Below are 27,969 nucleotides of genomic sequence, written 5' to 3'. Positions count from 1 at the left end.
TCGCTTTCTACTCTATTCGCTAGAAGATTAATGTTGTACACACGTGAATGTATTCGCGATGGTATCATAAACGACACGATTCGCTATCGTTTTCGTCAACGTCGTACATCTAGCGTTTTTCGATAAAAATTTTCTGTCCGAATTTTCCATCTCTCTCTTCGTTCTTTTTTTCTCTCTCTTCGAATCCTTCGGATATTATTCTCTAGAGATTTCGCGAATCTGCGGGGTTTATTAATTTTTCGCAAACGTGATGGCGTTTGCATCGCTTGACCAGTTCCTGGGAAGCCAGGGATCGAGTCTTAATGTCAGGAAATCCCGTAGTGACGCAGTTTCAGCGTCGCGCTGACGTGAATTCGCGAAAATAGATTGCATATATATTCTCGTTCGTCAGACGATCGAGTTTGAGCAGGGGTGGAAAGGGTGTTGTTAATAAAGGCATTTCGCATTTTTTAATCAAAAAAAGATTTATTTAGAATTTCGAATCGAACTTTACATTATTTTTTTTTTTCGAAATGTTGCTTATTAAAAAAAAAAGAAATAAATTAGAAATTAAAATACTTCTGTATATTTTATTTTTATAAAAAAATAAAAAGGTAGAATATATTAATTAAGAAGAGCAATGTTTCCTATCTTCTTTAACGAGATTGATCATAAATACAAAGTTAGAGATTCGAGGGTAGCCAAGGTGTGATTATTGCCTGAAGGTATATTGCGATCGTTCTCTCTGTGTGACGCACCCTATGTGCAAACATAAAGGGACAGACGAATATGGTGGATTAAGTTGCTTCTATTGCGTGACTTAATGATTCGTTTAATAAACATAGTCGATGGATCTTTTAACTGATGTTATATAGACATTTGTTGACTTTGAATCCATTAATCGACACGAATCCCCATTTTATAATAATTAACAGAAGTTTATGGAAAAATATTTGTATAAATTTAATGATTTTGATCCCGAAAGGGTGAAATTTTTACTATATTACATATCCGAAAAAAAATTTAATATACATTTTTGAAGGAGAAAGAAAAAGAGCGATCAATCGGTAGCAAAAATTTCAATAAACGTTTATTGAATTCGAATTCTACTTTTGAATTACGAATTCTAATTTAAAAGGTTAAACAAAGGCCGGGATACAACGGTAGAAAATCGAACGGATGCTCGATTGCAATTCCACGGATGGTTGCCTGTACACACGATACCCCTCTTCTAGTTCGGTAACGACACGCGCATTACATAATCGAAAACCTCTAAAATTAGAAGGCGAACGGTCTCGCGAGGCGGTTAAGGGAAAAAGTACGACCGTAGAGAGAGGTCGTGGTGATGGGTCCGCATGGTTAAATATAACATCTCTGGAGCGTACGACAGGTAGTTGCTCGCCAACCTTATGCAATATATCCGCTTATTCACGAGGAAAAAGGAACAACGACGGCGGCGTAGACGCGCAAGCATTCGGCGTAACTTGAAAATGCGATCTGTACTCGAGAAGGGAGTAGAGAAAGAGCGAGAGAGAGCGCGACGAAGGCGGCCAGCCTCGGTTGGAGGAAAAGGATAAAGAGAACGCGAGCCGCCTTCGCCATCGTCGATTACGTAACGCCAACCGGTGTCCTTCTCGATTTATATCGGGGTGCGTCCTTCCTCGAGCCACTCGATCACTATTCCTCTTCTTCTTCTTCTTCTTCTTGCTCCTCTTCTTCCTCTTCTTCGAGTTTCCATTGCGTTTAGATTGCGCTGTGGAGGCAGTAGCTATCGTGAACGTGTTGGTATTATTTTTGGAATATCCGATTTTCACGCGGAATTTAATTTTACACGACGAAAAATAAAGATCTGTCTTCTGAAATTGCAATTTTATTTTAGAAAATGTGGAAAAATGTTTTTTTATTATTACTTTTCAACGATCGTGAAATCCTATCATAATTAATATTAAATTAATTCCATTCCTGTTTTACATTATCGCGAAAAGATTGGGAAATTTAGTTAGAATTGGAATATTATTCCGGGAAATCTGTCTTTAGATGAGATTCGGAGACGGTTCTGGCTCGATTGTGATACGAATTAGGGGTGGATTAAAATCGTAAGAGAAAATTTGCCAAGAATTCACGAAGCGTCAATGTCTCAGAGGTAGAAAGTTATTTACAGCCTCGTTCCCGAACTTGATCTTTGATCGAGCACTGGAACCGATAATCTCTTCAACTGGCGATCTATCTCTTTAAAGATTGCCTCGAAGTGGAAACAAACACGATGCTTTACCCGGAAGAGATTTCCGATACTTAATCTTCAAAATACTCTTGTAATAGATTAATATCTCTCTACGAAACGCCATTTCTATGGGGAATATACCGAAAATGTAAAGCTACTTGCGATAGCCAAATGTAAAGCTCATCTCTCTGATTCATCCTTGTCTTTCTATTACTTTCCCCTATTACTCATCCAACCATTGAACTTTCTTAATCATCAGCCATTTTCCAGCTTTACTTCGATACCATAGAATTTTAAGTCAAGTCACCTGGCATTTAGGTTATGCCAAATACATTATAACAGAATTTAAAGGCAAGCGTTACGTTACACGTACACGAACGAAATATCTCACGACGAGATATATGCCTATGTATTTGTTTCTTTTTCCCAAAGAAAAGTAAAAGTAATTTTATTACGATATAAAATCTAGAAAAACGAGTTAAACATCTAGCAAGCGATCGCATATCGATGGGAACGGTGAAAAGAGAAAATTTTACTTTTCTTACGATTACGATCCCGGTGTTCATCGATGTTAAAAGCGGGCATCCCCAGAGCCGGGTCGCAGCAAAGGATTTCCAGTTTGTCTAAAAGGGAAGCGCGCTCGCCGAGCGGAAATACGGTCTCCTCCGGCTTGGGAGGGCACGTCGAAGGGAAGAAATTCGCGCGGCGCTCGTCGAAACGAGGCGAGGTGGTAGCAGGTGCGGCCGTTAAGTCGACGGCCAGGAGGAAAACGGGTGTAGGTAGTAGGCGAAGCGCGCGGAGAGCTGTTTTCTCGGAAGGATCGAACAGGACGGTCATAGAGGAGAAAGAAAAAGAGAGGGGAAAAAAAGAGGGAGGGAGGGTTGGAAGTCGAATGAGGGACAAGGGAAGTCTCTTCTGTGGCGTGGTCGGACGTCGTCTTACCGCTATACCCAAAGACTGCCACGACCTACGTGGATACCTCTCCTCTTTTTTTTCTCTCTCTTTCTTCTTCTTCTTCTTGTTCTTACTCTTCTCATAGGTCGAGTCTTCCACCGACCTCGGTAAACCCATAGTTGTACAAGGGGGTTCGTCGTTAATTATTCGAGATTACAGGGAAAATCCGGCAATAAAAAGTTTGTCCAAAGGGAACGGTATAGTAGGCGAGGTCGGTGGTGAGGTTTCACCAGACGACGTCGATGGCGGGCAACGGTGGCCGTCCAGCCGACAAACAACCGCCTCTACACGCTCGCGACTATGCGGGCACCGATCGATCGAGGGCCCCCAGTCCCTTCTCGCGAACGCCACGGCCGAGAGGAGAGGCGACCGCCTTTAAATTTCACGCGAGAGAAACGGGCAACGACGTACCCGCTCGCCTTTAGGGCCACGCTCCTTTATCTGCGTTACACCATCTGCCGTAACTTTGAAATCACTAGCGTATTCAAAACGAAATTAGAGATTTTGGAAAAAGTTTGATCGAAGTTATCTGAAAAAATTGTCTCGATAAAAATTTTACAGATGAAATATGTTTAAAAAAGATAGCTCAACTTTATTGAAAAATGGGGATGGATCGAGTTTGGGAATCAGAAATAATTCCATTACAAAACGCGGTTAATTTCGAAAGATTATAACCGATATACGATATCCTCTGAAGAGCAAACATTTATCGCCAATAAACACTCGATTCAATCTTTTCGTACATCGAGTGCACCCCCGAAATTAAATCGAAATTTCACATCCTGGGGATAGTCTCCCCCTGATAGTCAATCCCCTAAGCGTAAGGATATAAACGACGTACGAGTTTATTTCCTATGTAAAGCAAAACAATTTTTATTAATACGCGCACGAAAGTTTAAGCACTTCGTATAACCAATATAACGAAAATAAATCTATGCCGTGGAAAATAAATCTAAACTAAGGTTTACCAAGTCGCAGAATCGCAAGGACATCGTGTCCTTCGTCTGCATCGAGTCCAACTGATCCATACTCTCCCTTCCTCCCTCCCTTCTCTTCCATCTAATCGCATTCGCCAATTATTCGACGGATGAGGGTCTCTTGGCGAATCGTTCGGTTAATTTACACCGGCCGTGGTTTTTATTCCCGTGCCGATAACGTAGTTCGGTGGTCGCGTACTTAACGCGTAACGACGCGAGATTAATTGGAATTCCAGAATGGTCGGGGCTTCCGAGCTGGCGAGAGAGGAAGGTCGATCCGCGTGGAAACGGTCGTAAAGTCGCAAGGTCGCGGACGAACGAGCGATTCTGGTTGTACGATTCTTTCAATTTCTTAGCTTTTAAAAATTATCTTATCTTTTTTTTTTTATTATTAAGCAAATATAAATTTATTTTTATCATATATTCTCTTTTACTCTCTTTTTCTTTCTTTCTTTTGAACACTTATATTTACAGAGTTTGAAATTTAAAGATTTAAAACCGCAACGTTTTTCGGACTAGTAGTAAATACTCTCAATATTTATGATCAGATGACTCAACTGTAGTCAACGTACACAGCAGAAAATCACTTTTGGTAATTCCTTCAACTTGGCAAGTAAACGAACACTGTTTGTATCTTGGAAACCACTTCCGGACGTGTGTTTATATGACATTGGATAGAATACGATCCTTAAATTTGTGCTTTCACGTGTATACATGTTTTAAGTAGATAGATATACACTCGTGACAAACTTTGTATATAACATTTTAAAAATAAATAAGAATTAACGAAAAAAATATTTTGTAAAAATTGATCGATTTTAAAATTAATTGCCATTAATTAAGCAATCATTTTAATTCTAATGTTATACATACATATATCTTCCGTTTTATACACACTTTACGATATCTATATATGAGAATAATATATATATAAAACTATTAACGACATCAATTTATCAGAAAACTCGACAGAAAAGTAGCAAGTTTTATCGCATCGAAATACGAAATCGAAACGAGTTTCTTCGCTTCCCTCGCGTGTCCAACACGGAAGCGGAAACGTCGTCAAGCCCAACCCTCTTCTCCCCATTCCCTTCCAAATCGAATCTTTTTACCTCTGTCGTCTTTTCTAACCGATCCAACGCTTTCGATTCGACTACGATTCCCGTGACGGTTCGCTAAACAGCGTAAATAATCCGAACAAAAATGATGCCGAGTAATTATGGTGGGTTCGATTCCGCGGAGGGTGGAGGGGAAAAAGGAGGACGGCACGGCGACCAAAGGCAGGTATAAAGCGCGGCAAACAAGACGAGTGGCCTCGTACGCGATTCCACGGTCGAGCCCCGTTTAATACCGGCCGAGGGGAGTGTGCACGGTTAAGTGAGAGAAAGAACGCTCGAAAGAGTGGCCGACGAATGCGCCACGCCGCTTTTTCGGCGGAATACCTCTGCATACAGGGACACGGAGGCAAAGGAGAAATCGTGATGGAAATTTTTGGTGAAATGAGGTAAAGGAGGGAAGATATAGAAAGAAGGAAATGAAAGATAAATTCCGCGCATTCGTCCCATGTTTCTTGTACTTCTATCGATTCGAATGCAATTGTAAAAATATGAATATATATTTGAGAGTAAGATTCTTGCTTTCGATGATAATTAATCATCAATGGATGTTAAGAGTCTAATTCTTAAAACTGCGTTTCGAAAGTTTTATTCTTGTACAGATTCGCATCCTATCTGAACAAACGATATTACGAGAGGAGTGTATACATTGAGATTGATATTTGTTTACTTACGATAAAAATATAATTTATAGCCAGTATTTCGGTTTAATTTGAAATATGAGATGTAATAATTGCTAAAAAGATCATTTGACTTTAATAGTCTGATACATATATAATATTTAATAATATAAGAGCCAAATAAAATGACACGATAATTATTAGAGAGTTAACACTTTCGCGGGCAAATAGTATACTTATATTTAATTAGCGCACGCGTTCAACGGCATTCCTTCACGAGCACCGATATCACTTTACTCAACCTCGTTATCCTTATCCACCAAAATTAATCAATAGTACTCGATCATTCGAGTATTAGCAAAACTATAAAACATATATACAAACAATTCAACACTATATTAATACATCTTTCAAATCGTATTACGTCAATTCAAACATCAATATTACGTTATCAATAATACATATACTTAATATTTCTTAATTTTCGAAAAATAAAAATTATCCTCCTATTTAATACAATACGACATATGATCTAAATCTCTCCGTAATATCGACTTTTTCGATTGGAACAATAAAATTATTAGCATGAAATGTATGTAATCGTAATCGAGAAGAAACATCGGTGCGTCATCGATGGTGCGAAAGCGTGACCAGTTATAGCGCGCGGGCACACGCGAATTAAAGAGGCCTAGCTCAGCGGAAAAACCCACGAAGGCCGCGTTTAATCGAATCGTAGCCGGCTAACAGGAAGAAAGCTCGTGCGTCGCAGATAAACTCTGGCGGACGAGGCAAACGCTGACCGCGTATCTACAATTCCTATCGTCGATCCATCCACATCGTCGTCGTCGTCGTCCCCGTCATCGTCGTCATCGTCGTCGTTGCCGTCGTCGTTGACGTTGCCGGTTGTTCCGTATCGTTCGTCCGGCGACAGAGTGCCGCTGCCGGGATATACGCATCGAGAACATCCCCTCCCGGGTACGGGTCGCGATACCGCGACAACCGGCGACGACGACGACGACGCCCGCTCGGTATGAGGGGAGGGAGGTGGAGAGGAGAGTGGAGAGCGCGGTCTCGCGAGAGGAGGCGCGAGGAATGTATCTAGATAAAAGGCAGAGCACGAGTTTATCTCGGCGGGCGCCTCGCGCTTAGTTGTGTTCTTCTACGTGTCTATAGGGTGAGACGAGAAGTAAGGAAAGATTTTATATATCCTGAGAATCAATGTTTCCCTCCTGTGATGAGAAAAGAGAATTTTTTTTCAAAGGAAAAGATATGCATCTCTGATAGGGAATGATAGAAATACTTGTATATATTTGTATTCAAATTGTAGTAAAGTCACAAGTATATTTGTTTTTCAAGGACCGTGCAAAATTCAATTTGATAGGAAAAAACGTGTGACTTATTGATTACAGCCAATTATGTAAGTGTCGATTGATGGCAATTATTAAAAGAGATATATATATATGATTGATCGCAAGCGCAACATAGTTACAATTCATTCAGTGATTATTGCTATTATTTTTGATCTAAAAGAGTTGCGTTATTTTTATTCCACTCTGTATATCCATCTGACACTCGATCGTGTCTATACGTGTGAAACCATTTGGGTTAGTGTTTGTACGCGAGCGATCGCGTCGTATCGAGACAGCAGCCGTTCGGCCGTGTGTGCACGCGATACCCGCGTCCAACACACAAAGAGACAGCTGAGCGAAGCGCAGGAGAACGGGGAAGGGGCCGGTTAGGGTGACGAGGGGGAGAGTGAAGCGGCAGCCGAGGAAAGAAGAAAAAAAGGAAAGAGAAGAGGCATCGAGTCGTCGTCTGCCGCGCGAGTACCGTTACACGCGGGGACGACGGGCTCTCCTCGTCGTGTATACGCGGCACAATGGACTGAAGGAGCCGGCTCCGAAGTCTTCTTAATTTTCTCCTTGGTGCGCGCGCGGTCGTAGCGCGGCGCGACGAGTACAGGCAGAGGCCGGGCGGCGTGGCGCGGGGCAGCCGGATCGAGCTGAGCGGAATGAGGGAACGCCGGCAAAAGTCGACGGAGAGAGATGAAAACACCGATAGAATGCGTTGGACGAAGATGGAGAGAGAGATTGGGACAGATGGAGACGCGGTGAACAGCAGTTAGAATGAAAGGAAATAGAGGAAGAGAGAGAGAGAGAGAGAGACGACGCCTCTCTCGTCCCGGTCGGCGACGGGCATCGAGGCGGGCTTTAATTAGCACGGGATTTCGGCGAACGACGGACGGCCAACGTCGGAGCCACGCCGTGGACGAACGAGTCTCGAGGTTTTCCGTAGTAGAACCGTGGCGCGCTCACCATGAACAGATAGAGACCGAGCGAGAAAAAGTGGCCGCGATTGAGCGAGACAACCGATCGAGGACGACGGAGCTGACAAAGAGGGTCTGAGTTGGATAAACGGAGATAGCGAGTCAGGGTACCGTGAAGAACCGCCGCGTGAGCCGGTACCGCCGCCACCGCGTGTCCCGAAGAGACGAGGGCAATAGGAACGGAGACGAATAGATGGACGCTAGCGAGCGAGAACGACGAAGATAGAAGTAGGGATGGCTAGAAGAAAAAAGAGGGGAAAAAAGGAAAGAGAGTGAAAAGAAAGAAAAAAGGGGAAAAAAGGAGAAAAGAAGTTGTGTAGGAGAAAGGAAGGGACGGATCGGGTGGAACAAAGAGGGAAGGTTGATGGCTAGGGAGAAAAGGGCGAACGCGCGAAGGGTGTGGGAGCTAGAGGTGGCTGTCGGATAGTAGGGTGAGAGCGGAAGGAGGGTGCAGAGGTGGTCGAGTCGGGCGTGAGCGATGAGGGGGCGGCAGAACACAGCGGCGCTCGAGGGCGAGTGAAGGGCGGCGCGGCTGAGTTGGGTCGGTCGCGAAGGGACGCGCGCGCGGCCGGCTAAATAACGGCCTGCCCTATCCTCCTTCTCCTCCCACTAGTCTCCCCCGGTCGAATCCCCTTTCTCTTCACCCACCCGCCGGCCGCGCCACCGTCGTGCCGCACCTCACCCCAGCGACGAGAGCCTCGTCGTCCACCCTCTTCTTCGACCTCCCTCCCCCAACCCCCTATCGGCCACCCGCTGGTTAGACTCCCTCGATCTACGCTCAACCTCGCACCTCGGTGATGAGAGGGTCGGTGAGGATGTCGGGGGGATGCTAGATCGGTACGTCGAGGGGTACGTAGGAGAAGGGGAGGAAACGTTCCACACCTCTACCCATCATGTTTTCAAGCTTATGTACGCATTACGTCGACGTAAGTGCGACTTCCTATCCGCGATTCTCTGTCATTTTCTTTCTTATTTTTACGCTCTACGTTCCTATTTTTAACTCGCTTCGACTTTTAGGAGAGTTCGCACGTGTATTTGTCACAATCGCCCTTGTATGCATATATATAGATATAAGTATTTTATATATTTTATATATAATATCTTTATACCGTATGTATAAAGATATGTCCTATCAATCATATTTTCTTAACATTTTTTTTTTCTCTTTTCTTTTGCAACTTTCATCGCTTTTTCTCTTTTTCCTGCGTTTCGTCTCCCTGCCTCCTGATTTAGTTATTAAACAAGAAAACGAGATCGCAATTGTGAGCGAGACCTTCGTGGCTGGCGACGCGCACGGTCACTCGCGGGTCCTCCGCTCGCGGATTCTCTGGCACGGTTCGATATACCAGAGGTTATTTAGACCCAGACGTGCTTAACGGCACCCGCTTGCGAAGTAAGGTTGCGACGCGAACCGAGCTCGAGCTACCGTGATCTCATCGCCCCTTTTTTAACCCACGCTTTCGCGCTCCCTAATTTTTAGTCTTGCGATCACGTTCGCGTGTAAAACGGCCTCCACCAGTGAAAGATGGCGGTTTATCGAACACACCAACTTTATTCTTATTTTCGTTATTCCCATTGGACGCCTTAGTTCTACCGAATACGCATAGAATGTTGAAAATTGAAAATAAAGCACGCCAGTAATTAACGATTATCGACTATACTGCGATAACAACGAAAATGCCATATCTGAATAGATTTCTCAATTCCGGATTTTTCTTATCTTAAACGTATTTCTCATCGTTTTTCAAGTATAACTTGACAAAGATCATAAAAGTTTCGAAAAATTCATTCTGAAAATCGAAAGAAATAAAGAAAAAAAAAGCGAGCCGCGAACAAGAAAAGACTATAAATATAACATTACGCCGACGGTTTATCTGCGTCAACAAGCGCTAACGCCACCGTGTTTTCAGGCTTACGTGCACGATATACGCGTTTATACGTGGGCGCGCATTTCCCTTCCCTCTTATCCATCCTATCGTGTGTTCGTGTCCCTTCCCGTTCTCTCGAACATTTTCCCTCGTCGGTTTTTCGCAGGAATAGAACATCTCGGTTATTAAATGCAAAATGTAAATGTTCAGTGAAAGCACTAATGATAACCCTCGATTGTTTGCGATTGAGCGAAAAAAATTTCAAGTTCGAAATAATGACATCGCGACTAATTTTTTTTAACGCAATCGACGCGTTATTCATGAGCGAACTTTCTCCTTCGGCGCGTCAAATGAACGCGTGGAATAGTGACCTTGTCAGACCTTCCGCCAGTTCCTTGCGTTCGACGTATAGTCGCGTAGCGGTTGACATTGAATCGTGGCGGGAAACGTTCGCGATATAATACAGCGCGCACGTGGGGAGAAAACTTGTGTACAATGAAGCACGCCAGTGGAAATGCCGGTATAACAAACGAGACTCCTCGATTGTGCGCGGGGAAAGGCGGGTTTTAGTTTGTACATTCGTACATGTCTTCCACTGACTCGATTCTCTCCTTTTTCCTCTTTCTCTGATTCGCTTTCTCGCTCTGTCTCTTTCCTGGTTTCGTACACGGTATATATATATATATATATACACATACATACATACATACATACATGCATATATATATATATATACACACACACACCACGTAGCAGATACGTATACTGCTTTCATATAGACAACTATATACATAACTAGGTATAACTCGACTTGAGTTCTCGAGGTGTTTCTGTTTTACCTACCGCCGACTCGTAAACGCAGTTTAAGCGACTTCCAGGCGGCAGTCAGCGCCGCTCTCACATTACGGAAGCGAAGTTTTCAAGTTCCGCGACACTGACCCAGTTTATTCTCTCTCCCTCCTCCCGTCCTGCTTCCTCTTTCTCTCTCTGCCTCCCACTTTCTCTCTTGCACTCCAGCTTCTCCCCACCTTCCCACCCTTCTCTCATAATACTTCCAGTCTGCCGGTAGTTACAGTTTCCCGCAGGTACGTCTGTGAATATAGGCCCTCACAGCGCTCTCGCTCTCGTCTTCGTTCTCAAGGGTTCAGATTTCCTTTACCGCGACCGATCCCGGTCAATCCGAGACAACCGGATGTGTTCTCCGCTCTCTCGTTCGACATCATGCTGCCGATTCTTTCGATTTTTCTCTTACGTCACCCATTCTGTGTTAAAAAAAGAATAACATATTTTTCTAACATAGCTTTCTCGCAATTTCTTTCCTCGAATTCTGATATCGCTATAAATACATGAAATAAGAATTCACGCGAAAACGTGAAAATTAAATACGACGAATCGAAAAATATTTTGTTAAAAAGAAATTAAGACAAAAAAGAAATATATCAATGGATTACGTTAACATGATTTACGTAATCAAATCATTATTCTTAGTCAAACAGTCGCGATAAACGTTCGGCGACGCTGTCGCGAGCAGGACTTAATTTGTGTCTGCTAGTACTATTGACCCTAATACCGACATTAGCGACTGGTATAACGTCGCGCGGCCAAAAGAGCGTTTGCATCCCCTCTCCGTCTATCGTATGCGGCGTTTTCTTCGTTTTCAGAATACGCACCGGCCTCATTTCCGAAATACGTACACCAGACGCGTACTATCGACACGAAGAGAGGCATCAACGTCCGCCAGCAGCGTAGTGTGCAGTGTCGTTTCCAGCCGATCGCAACGAAAGCCATAAAAGCCGTTGCCAAATCGTCGTCGCTCGACCGTCCGCGATCCCCTCGATTCCCTCCGTCGTCTCGTCACGTTCTCGCCTTGTTCCCTCTCTTTCCCGCCCTAGTGTTTCCTTCTGCCTCTGACACTCTGGTCGGTCGCGCTCTATTCATCTTTCTTTTTCCCATTAGCTCATGCTCCGTCAGACTTTAGTGGCTCGGTCTGCGTCGCTCTCATCCGCTTCATTGTCCGCGCCTATATCCCCTTCGGCACGTCTCACCTTTTTCGATCGTCGTCGGAACGCGAGGAGCCTCGCTTCGCGATTGGAAAGCGCCGCCCCACCTTATTCTACCCTTCTCTCTCTTTCGCTCTCTCCACTTCACTCCCTCTCTTACTCTTTCTCTCTTACTCCCTTTAACTCGATTCCCCGCATGTCTCGCGATCTTCGTCCCGCTTCTAGTCGTTTCACCGCTCGTTCTTTTTATCTTTTTTTTTCTCCGTTTCGCGTTCTCCGTCCATACGTACCCCGTGGCGAGACGATTCGATACCGTGGCGTGGCGTCGGCAATGGTGGCGGTGACTGCGACGGTGGCCGGCTGTGCCAGTAAAGAAAAAATGCCTCTGATCGAGGTTCTTCGACTTTACCGAGAGAAAGAGTAACAGGCCTCCGTGAGACGTGCAGGAATAAGCGTAAAGGGAGCACGAGAGACAGAGGCGAAGCGAGGAGGGTGCGTATACGCGGCGGCACGAACAGGGCACTGGCACATGTACCGTGGGTAGGGCCCTGCCAAGCCGACCGACAGACTGGCCAGCCAGCCAACCAGCCATCAGCCATCCTGTCATAGACAGGATGTGAGGGTCCGCGAGTCCGGGCCGCGTCGCGTTTCGCCGTCACCGCCACCGCCATTGCGACCGTCCTCATCGTTGTCGTTGCGTTGTCGTCATCGTGGTCGTCGTTGTCATCCTTGTCGTTGTAGTATTCTTCGTTCTCCCGCCACTGGATTTCATCATTCTCATCGTGGTCGTTGTTACGTACGTTTACCGCGTACGCATTTCTTGTTCTTTTTCTTTTTTTTCATCGTAGATATATTCCGTCTGGACAACATTTTCTACCTTCTATGTACGTGTAATAACGCAAGGGACGCACAAGACGAGCTGAAATTTAAATAGAAGCCGGTTAATCTGGGGAAACTGAGACGGACAAACTGTGTTGACCAGCTCTAAATACTACCTTAACTTTTAAAATGTCATAGATTATTATACCGCGCAACGAAACGTTAATTTCCACATGTCGATCGTCTCATACCTAGTAATCGATCTTGTAAAAACTGGTTTAAATCGAATTCATCGCCGTCCTCGCCATCGTTGGTGTTGTTATGCTCGATCGCTCGCACGTCTTTTTCTTATCTTTTTTTTTTTTGGTTGCGTACTTTCTTGTGTCCATCTTTGTCTTCATCTCTCCCCTTCTTATCTCATCACCCATTACGTTTTTTTCGTCTGCGTGGCACATACATGCGCGCGATCAAATGCGAGCAAATAGAAGCACGCGTGCAAGATGCGCGCAAGTTTGCGCAGTATGAAACATTTTGGATATTTTAAAAGAGAGCCGGTTTAGCACGACCGGCCAGCCAAAAGAAATCTGCGACTCTTCCCTTCGCGAACTAGCAAATTCAATGATCTTTCATGGTTGAAAATCAATCTCAAACAATACCATGCAAGATTAACAGAAGAGAAAAATATACAACTGTCCAAACAACTTCCATATGAAATCGTATCAAGATTAAAATCGATATATGTATCATTTGATTCGATGTTCAGTTTTTACATAGAAGTTACGTCAAATTGCCAAAGACAAATTGATATTGCTATCAATATTGTATTTTCACACCATTTTTTTCCTATCTTTATCTCAAATACAGATGTTCGTTATCGATATGCGAAGGGAAAACCGCGAGCGTTTCACGACGGAACATCGTCATTGATCTATCGACACAGAAACATGAATGGTATGAAGTGCGGTTCGATTCCATATAGAAACATCCAACAAGTATTATATATATGATATACACATACATATAATCAATGGAGAATACTGTTACCCTTCGCATAAATGATTCGTTTGTATTCGTGCAATGGTTAATTCGAAACGCTTTTACGTGTAAACAGTCCAATTATATATATGTATATATCTTTATGAAGCAAAGCAACTCGCTTTTACTATCACTAACTTCTCGCTGCTAATAAGGATGTCCATCGTCTGGCAATCGTGAACGCGTACCGCATGGAAGCGTAGATTCGAGATGCATAGCGAGCGCAAGTTCCAAGCATAGCACGGAAACGCTGACGGTCCGTGCGGTGCCGTTTCGCAGCTACGTTATACACGCGAGACGAGGGTATATAGAGCGAGATAGCATAAGAGAGCGAGAGAGAAGAGAAGGGTCGGTCTCCGGGCACCCGGACCGTGGTGCTCGTAAATTCTCGAAAGGAACGGTCCGTAGCAGCGGCTCTCTGTTACCTTACCGCTCTTCCCGCGGTAATATTACTCGGCTTATATTGCCAGGCCTCGGTCGTAGGAAGAGGAAGGACCGGTTGGTGAAAGCAAGACAGAGAGAAGGACCGGTGTATACGTAAGCAGGGCGCATCCGTGCCGCCGCGGCTGGCTGGCTCGTTCGCTTGCTCGCTCGTTCGCCGTTCTGGCATTGCCTCGACTTCGCGTGTACGTGCGAGGAGAAGCGAACCCCGAGGGATCGACAGGCAGGCCCAGGTACATACACCTATATATCCCTATGTGTATCCGCCTGTCTGTATATAAAATACATACTAGTATGTACGATGCGTTCTGTAAGTACATGTATACGTGTTTATGTGTGCACATGGAGTCTCTCGTGAAGCGACTGCGGCGATAACGTATACCAGGAAAGCAACGCGTCGTGGCGCGACGTTGCCGCGTAGTTGTATATTGACCACTACATGGAAGGCCTCTGTTCGCGTTATATACTCATATCCCCTTTGTGCGAACTTGAGTTCACGCACGCACGCACGCACAGCACGCGTTAGGGGGAACGGGAATGTCCAGAAAGGATATAGAAAGGAAGGAAAAAGAAGGATAAGATGAGAAGAGAGAAGAAAGAAAAGGACGCGACACGACGAGCGACGACGCCCTGTGGCACATCGTGAGGAGAGCAGCTGGTCGCCGCTGCGTGCGACACTTCCACCTCTTGTGCTCTCCTCGCGGGACCCGCATGCCACAGCGATCGACGATCGTGTGGCCCGAGGGGCCCGTAAAAGCTACATCACGCCGCTCTCACGACGCGTATAGAAGACTAACCTTCATTGACTGTCAAGCCAACTTATGTATAACTTATATATATATATATATAAAATAACCCATCACATTTGTGTGTATGCTATGCGCGCGCGCGCGCGTATATGTATGTATGTACAAATGTGACTCGCGGTGTTTCGTTTGCCTCGCACGATCCGGATATGTCGCTCGCGGCTTGCCCGTTCGCGTCCGAACGACGTTCGACTGCTCTCAATGCTCGTCCTATCGCGGCGAAACGACGCGACAAGAATTTACTACGTTCTCCGAACGAAGCTGCCCGGTTTGACCGGATATACCCGGTTCTTCCGATCTCGTCAACAATTTCTTTGTTGCGTTCGCTATTTCTGTCTGTCTGTCTGTTCCTTTTTTTCTTTTTCTATCGTCTTAATCATATAAAATTTGATAAAATTTTTTATTTGTCTTGTGAACCTCGAATTGAAATGGTCTAAGCATTATGAAATGATCCGATAAATTTTTATGACATGAATCGTCATTAAGTTTACAGTATTGTATTCTATTTAACTCTGTGTGTGCCCGCGTTTCGGTTATATGCAATGATACTACGACACATCTTCGTGTAAGTGGAAAACTAATCTTGTCGTTTCATTCCACTCATCGGTCTTCTCAGGATATAATCATCAATTTGGTTGATATAGATAAAATCAATATAAGAAAAATTTGATTTGTGATGTTTTGATTAGTGATTGATAAACTTTGATGCAGGATATATAGATGCAGGTTTCTTCTACCACGTCATTGCCACAAAGAACCGCGTTTACCACGCGAAGTTTTGCCGACAAACGCGTGGTCGCACGCCACTGTGTGTGCGCATCTCGCGCATACACACAAACTTACTCGTCGCTCGAACATAACCGTCATCGGTCGCGGCGCGCAGTGACTAAGCGGCGCAAAAAATCCTGTGTATTACGGACCGCTCACTTTGAGGTAGAGGATTTACGATTATCACAAGGGGAGAAGTCTGAAACGTTCGAAAGTATTGAAACAAACGTATTTGTCAATGATCATCACCCGAACACCTCGCGTCGAATAAAGAAATTGGAAACATTTATGAAATTTCTTTAGCTTGTACTGTATAAATTTATTGTATAAATTGTATAAATTTTCTGAATAGATAATCCACGCTACTTTTCGTATGTATATATTTCGTATGTATACTTGATTAATCTTGTCATATTTCATAAGGTATCTGAAGATGTGTGAAACGCATCTTGATTCGCGTAAATGTCAAGACGACTAGATTTCGCATCGATTATGCGTTCGACGAAAGAAAGACGACGGCTTAACTAGAGATTCGCGTGAAAGAATTTGCTTGTCGAAGTTGAGCCAGGTCGGTCAGAGACTACGCGCGATCGCGTGTGGCCATGTCTGTGTACGTATACATGGCTACTATTAATCTCGCGCGGTGATACGTCATTCCGAAGCACCGCCTAACCGACTCTTATCGAATTCGAGCCACCCAGTGCTCATTATACATTCGAGAGGCCGGCAGAACGCATCGGTGTACGGGAGGCGTCGCCGCGGCTGATGATAAATAGGGATACGGTCGACCAACTTTTTCAACGACGATACAACTAAGAGAAAAGAGTTCGATTCGCATCTGGATAGCCGTAATCCGTGTCCATCGCGCAGTTAACTATCTAGAAGAATCCATAACTCGGTATAAAATTCTCATTTCTATGTAATTAACCACATCTCTGGTCGATTACGCCAGACATTAGTCGCGCTTAAAGGAAAACTAGTTCGCGGGGCGATCGATACGATGACGCTATAGATTTCCGGAGAGTGGGTCTTGACGTTCGTGTCGCCGCGTTTAAGCGTTTCAGCCATTGTACAACCCTAGCTGCGTGCTACTATATACCATCATTCTTTCGTGCTCCGGTTCTCTCTCCCATCCCGAGGGCAGCAGATGCCGCGTTGCACACCGGCGCGTTTTCAATCCGCCGAAAATACGCGACGTTCTTTTGAAACGCGAAGTCTGGATCTCTTTCGAATCTTTCAGCAGGCAACCGACTACCACCATCGCCAACTCACCTACCGGAGGCGCACAGTGTTGGCAACTTGGAGAGAGAGAGAAAAAGAGAAAGCAAGAGACGGATCGAGAAGTTGGATAGACAAAGAGAACGAGCAGAGACGCTGACAAGACACCGGGGAGGGAAAAGGAGAAAGAGAGAGACGAGAGAAGCATCCTCTTTAGAAGACCCTTAACCCTGCGGGTGACGGTCGAACGGTCGGTCGGTCGGTCGGACGAACGAACGTCAGACAAAAGGGATCGGCCGGGAGCCCGGGAGGATTGGGGACGGGGGAGGATAACAGTGGCGCGAGACGCGAACCAAGGGGTCCGGCGCGGTTCAAAGGGTGGGACGCGAGGGGAAAGCAGAGGCCTGGCAGCAGGAAGCTCGCGATGCGTGACTCACCGAACCGACCGAATGGCATAGAACCCGCGGGTTCGCGTTCGCGCTCTATCTCCGTCCTTCTCTTTCCTTCGCTTACCTCGGATCTCTCTCTCTCCCGCCCATTTCGTACCGTTTTGTTCCCTCTCTATTTATCTCTCTCTTTCCCCCTCGGTTTCTCGATCCATCCTACCGATCTCCCCCTTCGTTTCGGTCACCCTCCTTTTCCCTCGAAGTGGCGGCGAGGGAGAAGAAGCCCCCTCGACTCTGTTCCCCTTTCTCCTGCCCCCTCTTTTTCCCCCTGTGGGTCGCACGGCCCCGTGTCTCTCGCTCGTTCAGCACACGGCTCTGGTTCCTGCCTAGTCCCTAGTACTCGCGTCGCGCGGAGCCTTTGTCCTCTACCATCACCTCGCGTTATTTCACACTCTCTCGCGTTCGTGCTCGCGCTCGCTTGTGTGTGCATATTTCTCTGTGTACACGAGGTGGACCGCGCCGGGCTCGCGTGAGAAAAAGATACGCTGCGTCGAATGTACGACTATGTGTATATATATATATATAGTGTATGTCGAATGTACGTCGCAACTATATATATCTGTACTATATATATATATATCATATATATATCGTTAAATCCATTGTCACTTTATTGCATCTGAGCGATCTACCCATCAATCGATTTCAGCGACAAATCGACCTGTACATAGTTGCCCTTACATTATTGCTCGATGCAACTGCTCATGTCATCTAGAGATTCACCTATGTTTGCGTCTATGCACAATTACGTGTATATGCGTACACACGTCCGTCCAGTCGTACATGCCCGCTTATCCTCGCGCGTATGTGTGCGTTGATTGTATGCATGCGTGCGATCGGAGGGGGTAGTCCCCGCCGCTAACCGCGTCCGAGCGAAGAATTAGCGAGTCGTGCGACGAAGGAGACTACCGTAAAGTCGTGGCTCGTTATGCGTCCGACAGAGTCGCTTAGCCTACTCCACCTATATCGTAGGCGCGTTCAGCCGTCTCTAGTATGAGTATATACGGGCATAGAGGCGACGCGCACGAGGCGATGGGCCAGGAATGGGTTCGAGGTTAATGCGCTCACCGGGTCTAATGACCAAGGACCGACTTTAGGGTGGACCGGTATGGCTCTGATGCCTCTACTGAATTTGCGGTGGAACGGCTCGCTTTACGTAATTGCTAATTAGTAATTGGTGGCGCGCCGCGATACAACGTATATCCGGTGAAATTTTTAATGCGTTTAACAAATACTTTGTTATGCATTGCTGGTGGAAATTTATCAAATTATTAAATTATCAATCGATACGTTATTTTTCGTTTAGCTTTATTTCTTTTCTTTGTTGAATTGGATTGGAAAATCATTGAAGAGGAAACTCGATCTTATTCATGATTCTTCTTAGGCCGGAATCAAGAGGCAGGAAAAAGTCCAGTCTGGTATTATACCGATTAAAATTGGCCGTAACAGGCTTTATTAGAGGCCGACAAATAGATTCAGTCTGAACGTATTAATTAACGTTAATTAAGAGCAGGAGGACATTAATAGCGTGCGGCTATCTTTATCGGCGCGTTTCCGACGCGACGTCGCGTGAGCCACCTCTGGAAACCTTGTTTTTCAATTCCATGCTGCTTCAAATACTCTTGACTGTTATTACTTTCCAATTTATGGGATGATTTACGCTATGCACTTCTCTTTTCTTTTTCTACCCTTTTACGATATTCCTATTCACCCAGGAACCGTTGTCCGTTGTATTCAACTAAAATTCTGGCCGGTAAGCTGCTTAACTCGCTGAGTAACCGAACAAGCACGCGGCTAATTCCGTACCGCGGAACATTAATGCGGAATTAAGATCGTTAAACATTAGAACAAATTGAGTTTACTGAATCTTTCATCATTAATAATCGTCGAATTTTCCCTTATTGATTAAAAATTGACAAAGTAAAAATCGTACCGATATATACGCGTATATAAATCAAAATTTTAAGAAGATGTGTTATTCAAGTGTTAAAATTAAAAAAAAATATATCGACTTCTTTTTTATGATAATCGCTATTATGCTTTTCCATTTTTCATCAATCGCAAAGTTTATAAATAATTATCGTAGCGTGACTGAGAAAACATTCCGCAGCTGTGGTCACTTTATTTTTAGTTATTTTTATATTATCGATGTATCGTTTAAGTAGCTTTTATATGCCAATTATGCCCACGTATTTATCATTTTCTTCTGTTAAAAGTCTTGCGATACCTTGCACGAAATCTCAATATTTGTCATACCGAATACTACTTCGACGAGTACGTTATGCAACGTTAAATTCTCCACTTACGTAAACATGAGGTTGGGTTACAAAGCAGCCCTTGGCTGTATCCCGCCTTTGCCTATTATCGTTGCTCTTTAACTATCTAAACACCCTGTCATCTGGCTTTAATAAAAACTCTAACAATAACAACAATAATAACAATTATAAACATCGATAAAGAATATCTTCAGAACGAACGAATCGATTATTAATGAGTAGGATAGGTATTCGATCGGCCTCGAACACCGGCCATGCGAGAAACTCGCGTCCTTTGCCGTTCTATAAGGACACGCTCGCTGGCCTGATACGTGAACAAACGTCTAAGGCCGTGCCATGACGCTGCGATCTTTCGCGCTTACGAAACGCGCGCTAAAAGCGCGCCGCGATCGGTTTGCACGGCGTTACGCGGCTGACGTAATTGCGCGCGCGACCGCTCGAATGAACATATACCAATGCTCCGCCAGTCGCACACGAGGCACGGTTTCTCCTCGAAAATCCCCGTATCAGCGCCGGAAGCAGCTCGAAACGACGAAATCGCCGGATGGATCGCGATGTGGTGTGCGCGCGCGCGGTATACGTGAACACATATATATACACATACATATTCACACTCACACGTAACGAACGACAGCGTTCCTTCGAGGCGAACGCGTTTCTGTGCCACAATCTCGCTGCCAGGGCCAAGCACCCCGCTCTCGCTTGCCAGCCCACTTGCTCGCCACCGCTTTTAGGATCGAACTCCCGACGCTCTTGCTCGACCGCGCCAAACGTTCCTAAAGCGCGCCTCTACTGATTTAGATCGTACGAGAATCGAGCTATAATAAAGGATTTTCTTTGTTTTTAGCTTTATTGTTTTTTTAATGCTTATGTTTTGTTACGCGTTATTAGGAAGAATATGCATATGTACGTGTATATTTTGAGATTTTGTGTAGATATGAATCTTTTTAATCAGGGTTAGAATATTGTTTGGAAGAAATAAAATAGGGATTGATTTATGCGTATTCTTGTTTAAATTGAATAGATAGATAAGTTTTACGTATTGCACGATGTAGTGTATTATATGGCGCTACTATATGACGTAATCTCTGAGCAATGATTCGTACCTGCTATTAGGGTCACTAACCCTGTCGTGCCACCATAACACGATCTCTTGGAAATTATTCATAAATCCTTAAAAATATTTCCATCTTTTTATTTAGATAATAAATTTACATCGATGAAACTTGTTGCATTGCCTAATCTATAAAAACATCAACGATTTAATAGTCTATATTTTCATTTTATAGCCGATGAAAGAAACATATTAAGGTCATAACATTACGTTAAATTGAATCGTACTCGAAACTTATAAGTTCTCATTGATGAGAAGTACATGTAAAATGTTACACGCAATTAGATTATTATTTTTACTGTGTGACTATATTATAGTAGAAAATTCTATAGTAGATCGTCTATAATTGAACTGTTTGTAAAATTACGATCTTTAATATTCTTCCACCACATGCGATCGTATCACATATAGAATTCAATAATATTTGAGCTAACTGAAGTTAACTTGAAACTATTCGCGAAAGAAATCGAGATCGTTCGAGGTCACGAAGCTCGTGAATCCATTGAAGCGATGCCGGACCGTGGTAGTCACGGTGTTCGGAAGTGGCAATCGTATTAATTCGATTCGTCCCCGTTGCGCTATCGCGGCGGCTGGGAGCACGGGCGCAGGACGAGGATAAAAGATGCCCAATCACGAACACTTGCGACGGTTCGCCCTTCGCGACGTGACGTCAGAGCGGCGCAGTCGCCGACCGTGATTCGTCACGGTCTAGTTTCCCACCTCGCCGCGCTATATACGAGACCAGGCCGGGTTGCTTCTGCCGTTCTTTCTTTCCCTCTCTTTCTCTCCCTTTCTCTCTTATTCTATCTTTTACCTATCGCCACCGTCGCCACCGCGCCGCGGCGTTTTGTGAGTTTTGGCGCGGATGCAGCGGCCACGGACGACGGAGAATGCCTTTCTCCTTTCGGCTCCACTCACGAAGCTCGTTCGATCGAGACGCGTCCTGATTAACGAAATTAAACCTAACAGACCGGACTGATATTCGAACGGAATCGAAGATTAGCTCGTTGCTTCGATCGCATGTTCCCGGATCTCTTTTCTTATTTTTCTCTATCTTGTATTTTAATTTTTTTGGAACTGATTATTAGATTTCAAATCTAAAATAATTCTAAAAAATCGAATTTAAGGTGAAATTATTATATTTGTGTTTTACGTTATATTTTATAATTGTATTTTTGTTACAATACTGATCAGTAATCAGTAGAGTACATGTGTTAAACTTTATTTTCATTAAGTTTCATCGTTCCTAACATCATTATTTAACTTTGAGTGATTGATTTTTGTATAAATAATATTGAGATTGTTTTTTGTATAATTTATTAAATAATAGTCATTCTTTTCATATTATATCTTGATGATCCAAGATAATTATACACAATACTTAAATTTCTTGAAATTGAAATTTGATCTCTATTGTTTTCGTATCCAATATAAACTTTCCGCTAATATTTCCCAGTAAAACTGCGAAAACCAACTTGCCAATACAGGTCTCGGTCAGTGAATTTTGTGAACGCGGTGTCGTGGCTGTACTCAGTGGGCGTTCTCGTTTCTCTCAAGCGCAGAAAGGAAGCGGCTCGAGGACGGTGTACCGCCGCCACCGTCGAGAAGAAATTTTAATTCGACCAACCGTGCTCGATAACGCGTATCGAAACTCTTCGTCTCGCGTCGAGTCTTTCCAACGATCTCAGCCGCGCCGTTGCTTTCTCTCTCCTTCTCTCTTTTTCCCATTCGCTCTATCTCCCTCCGCTTTGCCTTCCTTTTTCCACTTGCGTCTCTGCTCTTCTTTCCCCCTCCTCCCTCCTGCTGATCCGGCCTTCGTCCCCCTCATCGTCGTCCTCTTTCCATCGGCAGTTTTTATCGGGCAACGAAGGCACGGTGCTCGCCTCCATTATACCCACATCCATTCTACCGTGGCCCTGCTGGAAAAATCCGGCATCGAGCCTCCTCGTCCACGGACGAACCGTTCCCCTTCCTCCTCCCTGTCCCTTCGCCGCTTCCACGACATCTCGGCTCGCCCCTGTTCCGCGGGGATATCTCTTTCCTTCTCCCTCTTCCTCCTACTCCCTTCTCGTCCGCTATCCCGAACCGCCTTCTTTTCGACCTTTTTCGAACCCTTTTGCTACGAGGCAGCCAGCTCTCTTTCTTTTCCGTTGTCGAGAAAGGGTCCAGGGACGAGACTCGGCCAAGGAGCTGGTGCGGTTCTCGATTTTCAGTGTCCGTCGACCAACGGGTCTGAAGGATGGAACGGAAGTCGGTGGACTCTCGACGGACACAGAGCTGAAATCAGTACACCGAGCTGGGAAATGGAATTTATTGCGGCGACCGAGTATACGCTCCACACTTTTCTCTCTTTTCTTTTTTCTTCTTTTTTCTATTTCTTTCTTTTCAACAAATACCTCTTTCTTTTTCGATCTTTCGACGCTCGATTTTCCTTTCTTCTTCCTTTGTCTTTGTCTGTGACGTGACAGATAGAAATCGACGCGGTACACGACACGATGGAAAGGGTCTCGCCGCGAGTCGAGCATGCGATCGATCTATTCGTATCAGGTGAGTCAAACGAATCTCTCAAGGACAATATAACGTTGGGATTCGGAAAAATTGATTTTTTTTTCACCATCTATAAATTATAGATACATATCTTGTTTCATTTTTATTATCTTATATTGGAATAATGTATATGTGCATCGTATGAATTCTTGATATGATCGGAATTATTAGTATATTTCATCATGTTGAAATCATCGCTCAGTGATACTTTCTGAATCTAATTAAAATGAGAGGGGAAATATCGAGTTTTGATAATCGTAAAACAATGCTAAAATGAATGTATTAATATATTCTATTTGATTCGTTCTCAATTCGACAGTATCTCTTCATTTTTCATTCTTAACAATAATATTTAAAATATTAATCGAATCTAAAACTTTATTCGATAAGGAATTAAAAATTGAAACTAACGAAGAAACAATTTTAATCGATTTTACCTTTTCAAAATATAAATCTTAAGAGTAGTTATATAAATTATTCGATTTAAAAATTCTCGGACAACAGGATAAAGAAATTAATAAGCAATTTACTCGAATATCTACAACAAACGATCCAATAATTATATAAAAAATATTCCAGAAAATTAAATCACTTCTTTATAATATTAAATGTCTTACTGGCTTGAAAACAAATTATGGATCAATGTATCAAGTTCGTCATCCCTTTCTTTTTGAATACACGTGGCAATAAACGAATGTCAGAGACCGGTTTGATCGTTGTTTAAATTTCTACAGGCCGAATCTGTCGATCGGAAGCATATTCAGGATTCCGTTGGATGTCACGCGGCGGTGAACGATAAACTTGTTTCGCCGAGCGTCTCGCATTAGGTAATACATAACTGGAATGGTGAGAGCAAAAGAGAAAAAGAGAGATAGAGAAACTTAAACGAAGAAGGAAAGGCATGTAAAGGGTGGGGACAAGAGACAGAGGGTGAGGACGAAGTTGTATCGATACGCATAGGCAATTTATTGTCCTGTAGATAATGATGTTTCTTCGCGGATCCAACATATTCGTAACGAGATAAACAATGATCCCAGCTCAACTTTACTACAGCTGCTAAGCATTACTATTCGATCAGACAAATAGTTCACATGAAGCATTTCCATCGTCGAGGAATTTGTTATAATCGAATTGTCATTAAATTTTAACGGAGATTGTTTTTCCTGTGTTTAGAAAATTTTTCTTGTATTTAGAGTCATTATTATTGAACTTTATCCACCTTTCAGATAACTTAATTTGAGTCCTTGTATATTAAAGAAAAAAATGAAATTATTATAATTAATTGTGAAGTGATATTTTAATACTTCTTAAAATTTTTAATTGATTTGAACTATTTTTTAACTAACTTCATTTTATTTAATTTAATCTTGTTAATTTAATAAATGGTACATCGATTTAAATTTGATTTAAAATATGAATAATATTTACAATTTTTCAATGAAATTATAAATGAAAAATTTTTTCATCAAAAATCGAACATCATGTGCACGATTCATCACGCTACGAGAGGACAATGAAGCGGGAACATTTTTGTTGGACCGTATATATACTTGGGCGCGTTTCGTGGTATTTAGGTTGTTCCGCTTTTCGCTTGTCGACCGTGGAGCGGTGCGCCGCTGCTATTATCCGGGATAGCAGCCGGCAACGGAATCGATCGATCGATTCCTTCGTGCCTCGTGGTCCGAGACTTCCCACGAGAGGAGAAAGGCACCCTAACGCGCCAATATATCCCCTTGAAATTATTTCGTAATGGTCGAGGTATTAAAAGAACGGCGGGCCGTGGCGGCGCAACGCTTAATTACCATCCGCGTGGCTATGGGAAAATTATCGCCACTAATGATGAAAATGTTCCACCAATTTACCGTTTTCTTTTTCCTTCCTTTTCTTCCCTTTTTCATTATTTATTTATATCCTTCTTTATTTTTTATCCTCCAGCAAATTACGAATATGTTTGTGTCACCATCATTTATATATAATTGAATATTTGTTAAATTTGAATAAGATATATTTAGCTTATTGATAATGTACGGCTTCATTTTTTTTTAATTTTGTATGAATTTCTATTTATTTTCAATTTTAAAATGCTTCCAGGAGAAAAAAATTTCTAAATCTTATATAAAAAATATTAGGATAATAAAAATTATTGACATAATTCATTTTCTGTAATAACAAAATTCATTAAATCTCGGTTAAAGATTCGGAACAATGCACAATCAGTTTCACAACTCATCGCGAACCGCTATAACCCATAAATAATAAACCAAAGAAGACCTGCCATCTAACGACTAAAATATAAGAACCATCTTGAAGAGAGAGAGAGAGAGAGAGAGAAGAGGAGTATCATCGAACAACGGAAGTTGAGAACACGATGGACGACAATGGATCACATCGGTGCAGCGGCCAGCTTGCTGTTCGCAAAACGATCAATCGGCGAGGTTCTCGCGTTCTTCGTCGAAGAAAATAGTAACGCTGACGGGAGAAAGAAAAAGAGAGAAAGAGACGGTCTAACGCCGCGATATATCCGCTCGATTTACTTTCTCGACTCCCTTCTGTCTTCCTGTCCTTCCCTCACCGATGCCGCCGCCGCCGTCGCTGCTTTCTCGCTGCACAAAAGCCGACACGAGGGGGGAACAAAAAAAGACTCGCTCGTCCGTGCGAGCCGCGCGCGCGAATATGCACCGCGAGCGCAATTATACGACGAACACAGCCGTGAAACGCATGTAGCAGGCGACCACGACGACGAACCGGTGTGCCGGGGCGAACGAGCACAACGGCGGTAGGGAACGGACGGAAAGGGAGGAAACGGAGTGGGGAGAGAGGAGAAAAAAAAAAAGGGAGAATACCGTAGCTCACCTTCTTCGCGTTTTATTGTTCTCGCTTTTGCTTCCTTTCTTCCTTTCCTTTGAGGATCTTCGCGTGGATTTCGCGATGTCGCGACGTATTGCTTCTCCTCTTCTTCCTCTTCCTGTTTCTGTACTTACGAGAAGAACCGTTGGAATTGAAGGATTTATTTAGCATCGGGAATCGAGTAGATTTTATTTAGTGTTATACGATATTAGAAATGACGTGTTTGACGAAGATTTTTTTATAATAAAACATTTTGCGACAAAGAATATTAGATGGATAATATTATAATAGTATTGCTTTGCATTGTATTTACACGGGAGAAGCAACATTTTATTTCTCAAACATGAAATACAAAACCAATTTATTACGCTATTTTATTTCCATCTCTAGTTGCAAGATGAAAGATAATATCGAACGAATAACAAATGATCGTATACAGATACATGAATGAAACAATTTCCTCGGAATACACGTATACGAGTTCGTATCATCGAAAGGATTAACTTGATCCCAATCTTGAATTTAACAATAACCTAACCTGTATACACGTACGATAACACACGTAACCTCTCTTCGGTCAAAACTCTCCCCACGCCGAACATCCGTCCATTCGGATGGTTCGCGATCCTCGCTCGGCTCTCCCTTATAAACCATTTACGAGCGGACGAGGCGGCACGTAATTACGTAACGAACGCACCCCAAGACACCGGTAAATTACCGGCAACGCAGCGAGGCGACGGGAAAAAGGAAAAATAAGAAAACCAAGGGAAGGACACGCGCTACCCTCTTGCTTCGAGTCTCTCGACTATACTGCTCCCCCCTCTTCTACCTATACCATTTCATTTCAAGCTCTCCTTGCGTCCCTACACTTCAGCCCAGCGTACAACGTTGGCAATCCTCGCGAAATTTGTCTGTTTGTAGGTCGACTGAATTTAGGATGAAATACACGATTAATAATAAAAATTGGTATGCGAGGAGGGAAGGGGAAAGCGCCTCCCGTTTGGACGATTCGATCAGAGAGCCTATGCGACTTTACAGTTAGTAGATAAGGACCGACAAAGCAGGAAACATTGATGGTCTCTTTCTTCCTCTTTCAGTTTCCGTTCTCGTTCTTCCTTCCTGTCTTTCTTTCTTTCTTCATTCGTTCATCCGTTCCTTTGGTGCTCGTTTCTTGTTAAGACAAGCGGAACAACGGCATCGACAAGGACAAAGATAGGTAGAAAGAGAAAGAATAGTGAGAGACGAGTGAGACATATAGTTAGTGTACAAAGAGGATAGGGAATATACAGGGGGTGATGGTTTAGGATTGGAGGGAAGAGAAGGAGAAGGTGGACGACGAGGGAAGGCGGTGACCCGCGGTGCCTGTCTGTCGTGCTGGCCGCGTTTCAGACCCGCAGAGCTCTCCTTCTAGCATGCCGCGTTATAGCACCGTTGCTTCTCTATCTCCCTTTCTCCGTCTGTTTTTGTATCTCTATCTATTTTCCTTCGAATTCTCGTCCATAGCGAGTTTCAGTCACGGGACGCGCGTGTTCCAGGGTTGTACAACGGAACACGAATACGGAACGAGTTGAAAAACGGGACGAGGAACTAGA

At 43.7% G+C, this 27,969-nt stretch overlaps 1 protein-coding gene and 1 long non-coding RNA gene across 4 annotated transcripts in view; one reads left to right on the top strand and one right to left on the bottom strand.

Annotated features, from left to right (window-relative positions):
- The window catches only part of LOC107994456 (dynein regulatory complex subunit 7-like), a 116,772-nt gene that overhangs the window by 42,176 nt on the left and 46,627 nt on the right, over nt 1–27,969 (top strand). Inside the window, exon 1 of one of the 2 annotated variants that reach the window (XM_062075032.1) lies at nt 23,492–23,530. The exons of the other annotated variant lie outside the window; for it this stretch is intronic. Coding sequence (XP_061931016.1) covers nt 23,507–23,530 — 24 coding nt within the window. The 5' untranslated portion in view covers nt 23,492–23,506. Of the gene's footprint in view, nt 1–23,491; nt 23,531–27,969 lie in introns of those variants that run through there. 2 annotated transcript variants of the gene reach the window in all.
- Nucleotides 84–20,639, bottom strand: LOC114577052 (uncharacterized). Of its 2 annotated transcripts, XR_009829716.1 has the most exons (4): nt 20,488–20,639; nt 4,123–12,979; nt 2,746–4,006; nt 84–1,732 (listed from the first exon to the last, which is right to left on the bottom strand). It is a non-coding gene; the product is annotated as an uncharacterized LOC114577052 (long non-coding RNA). The 2 variants fall into 2 exon arrangements; XR_009829715.1 differs by having other exon boundaries at nt 2,746–12,979.

This window comes from Apis cerana, linkage group LG5 (genome assembly GCF_029169275.1).
Source record: "Apis cerana isolate GH-2021 linkage group LG5, AcerK_1.0, whole genome shotgun sequence".
Lineage (NCBI taxonomy): Eukaryota > Metazoa > Arthropoda > Insecta > Hymenoptera > Apidae > Apis > Apis cerana.
This window is presented reverse-complemented; position numbering and strand designations above follow the sequence as displayed.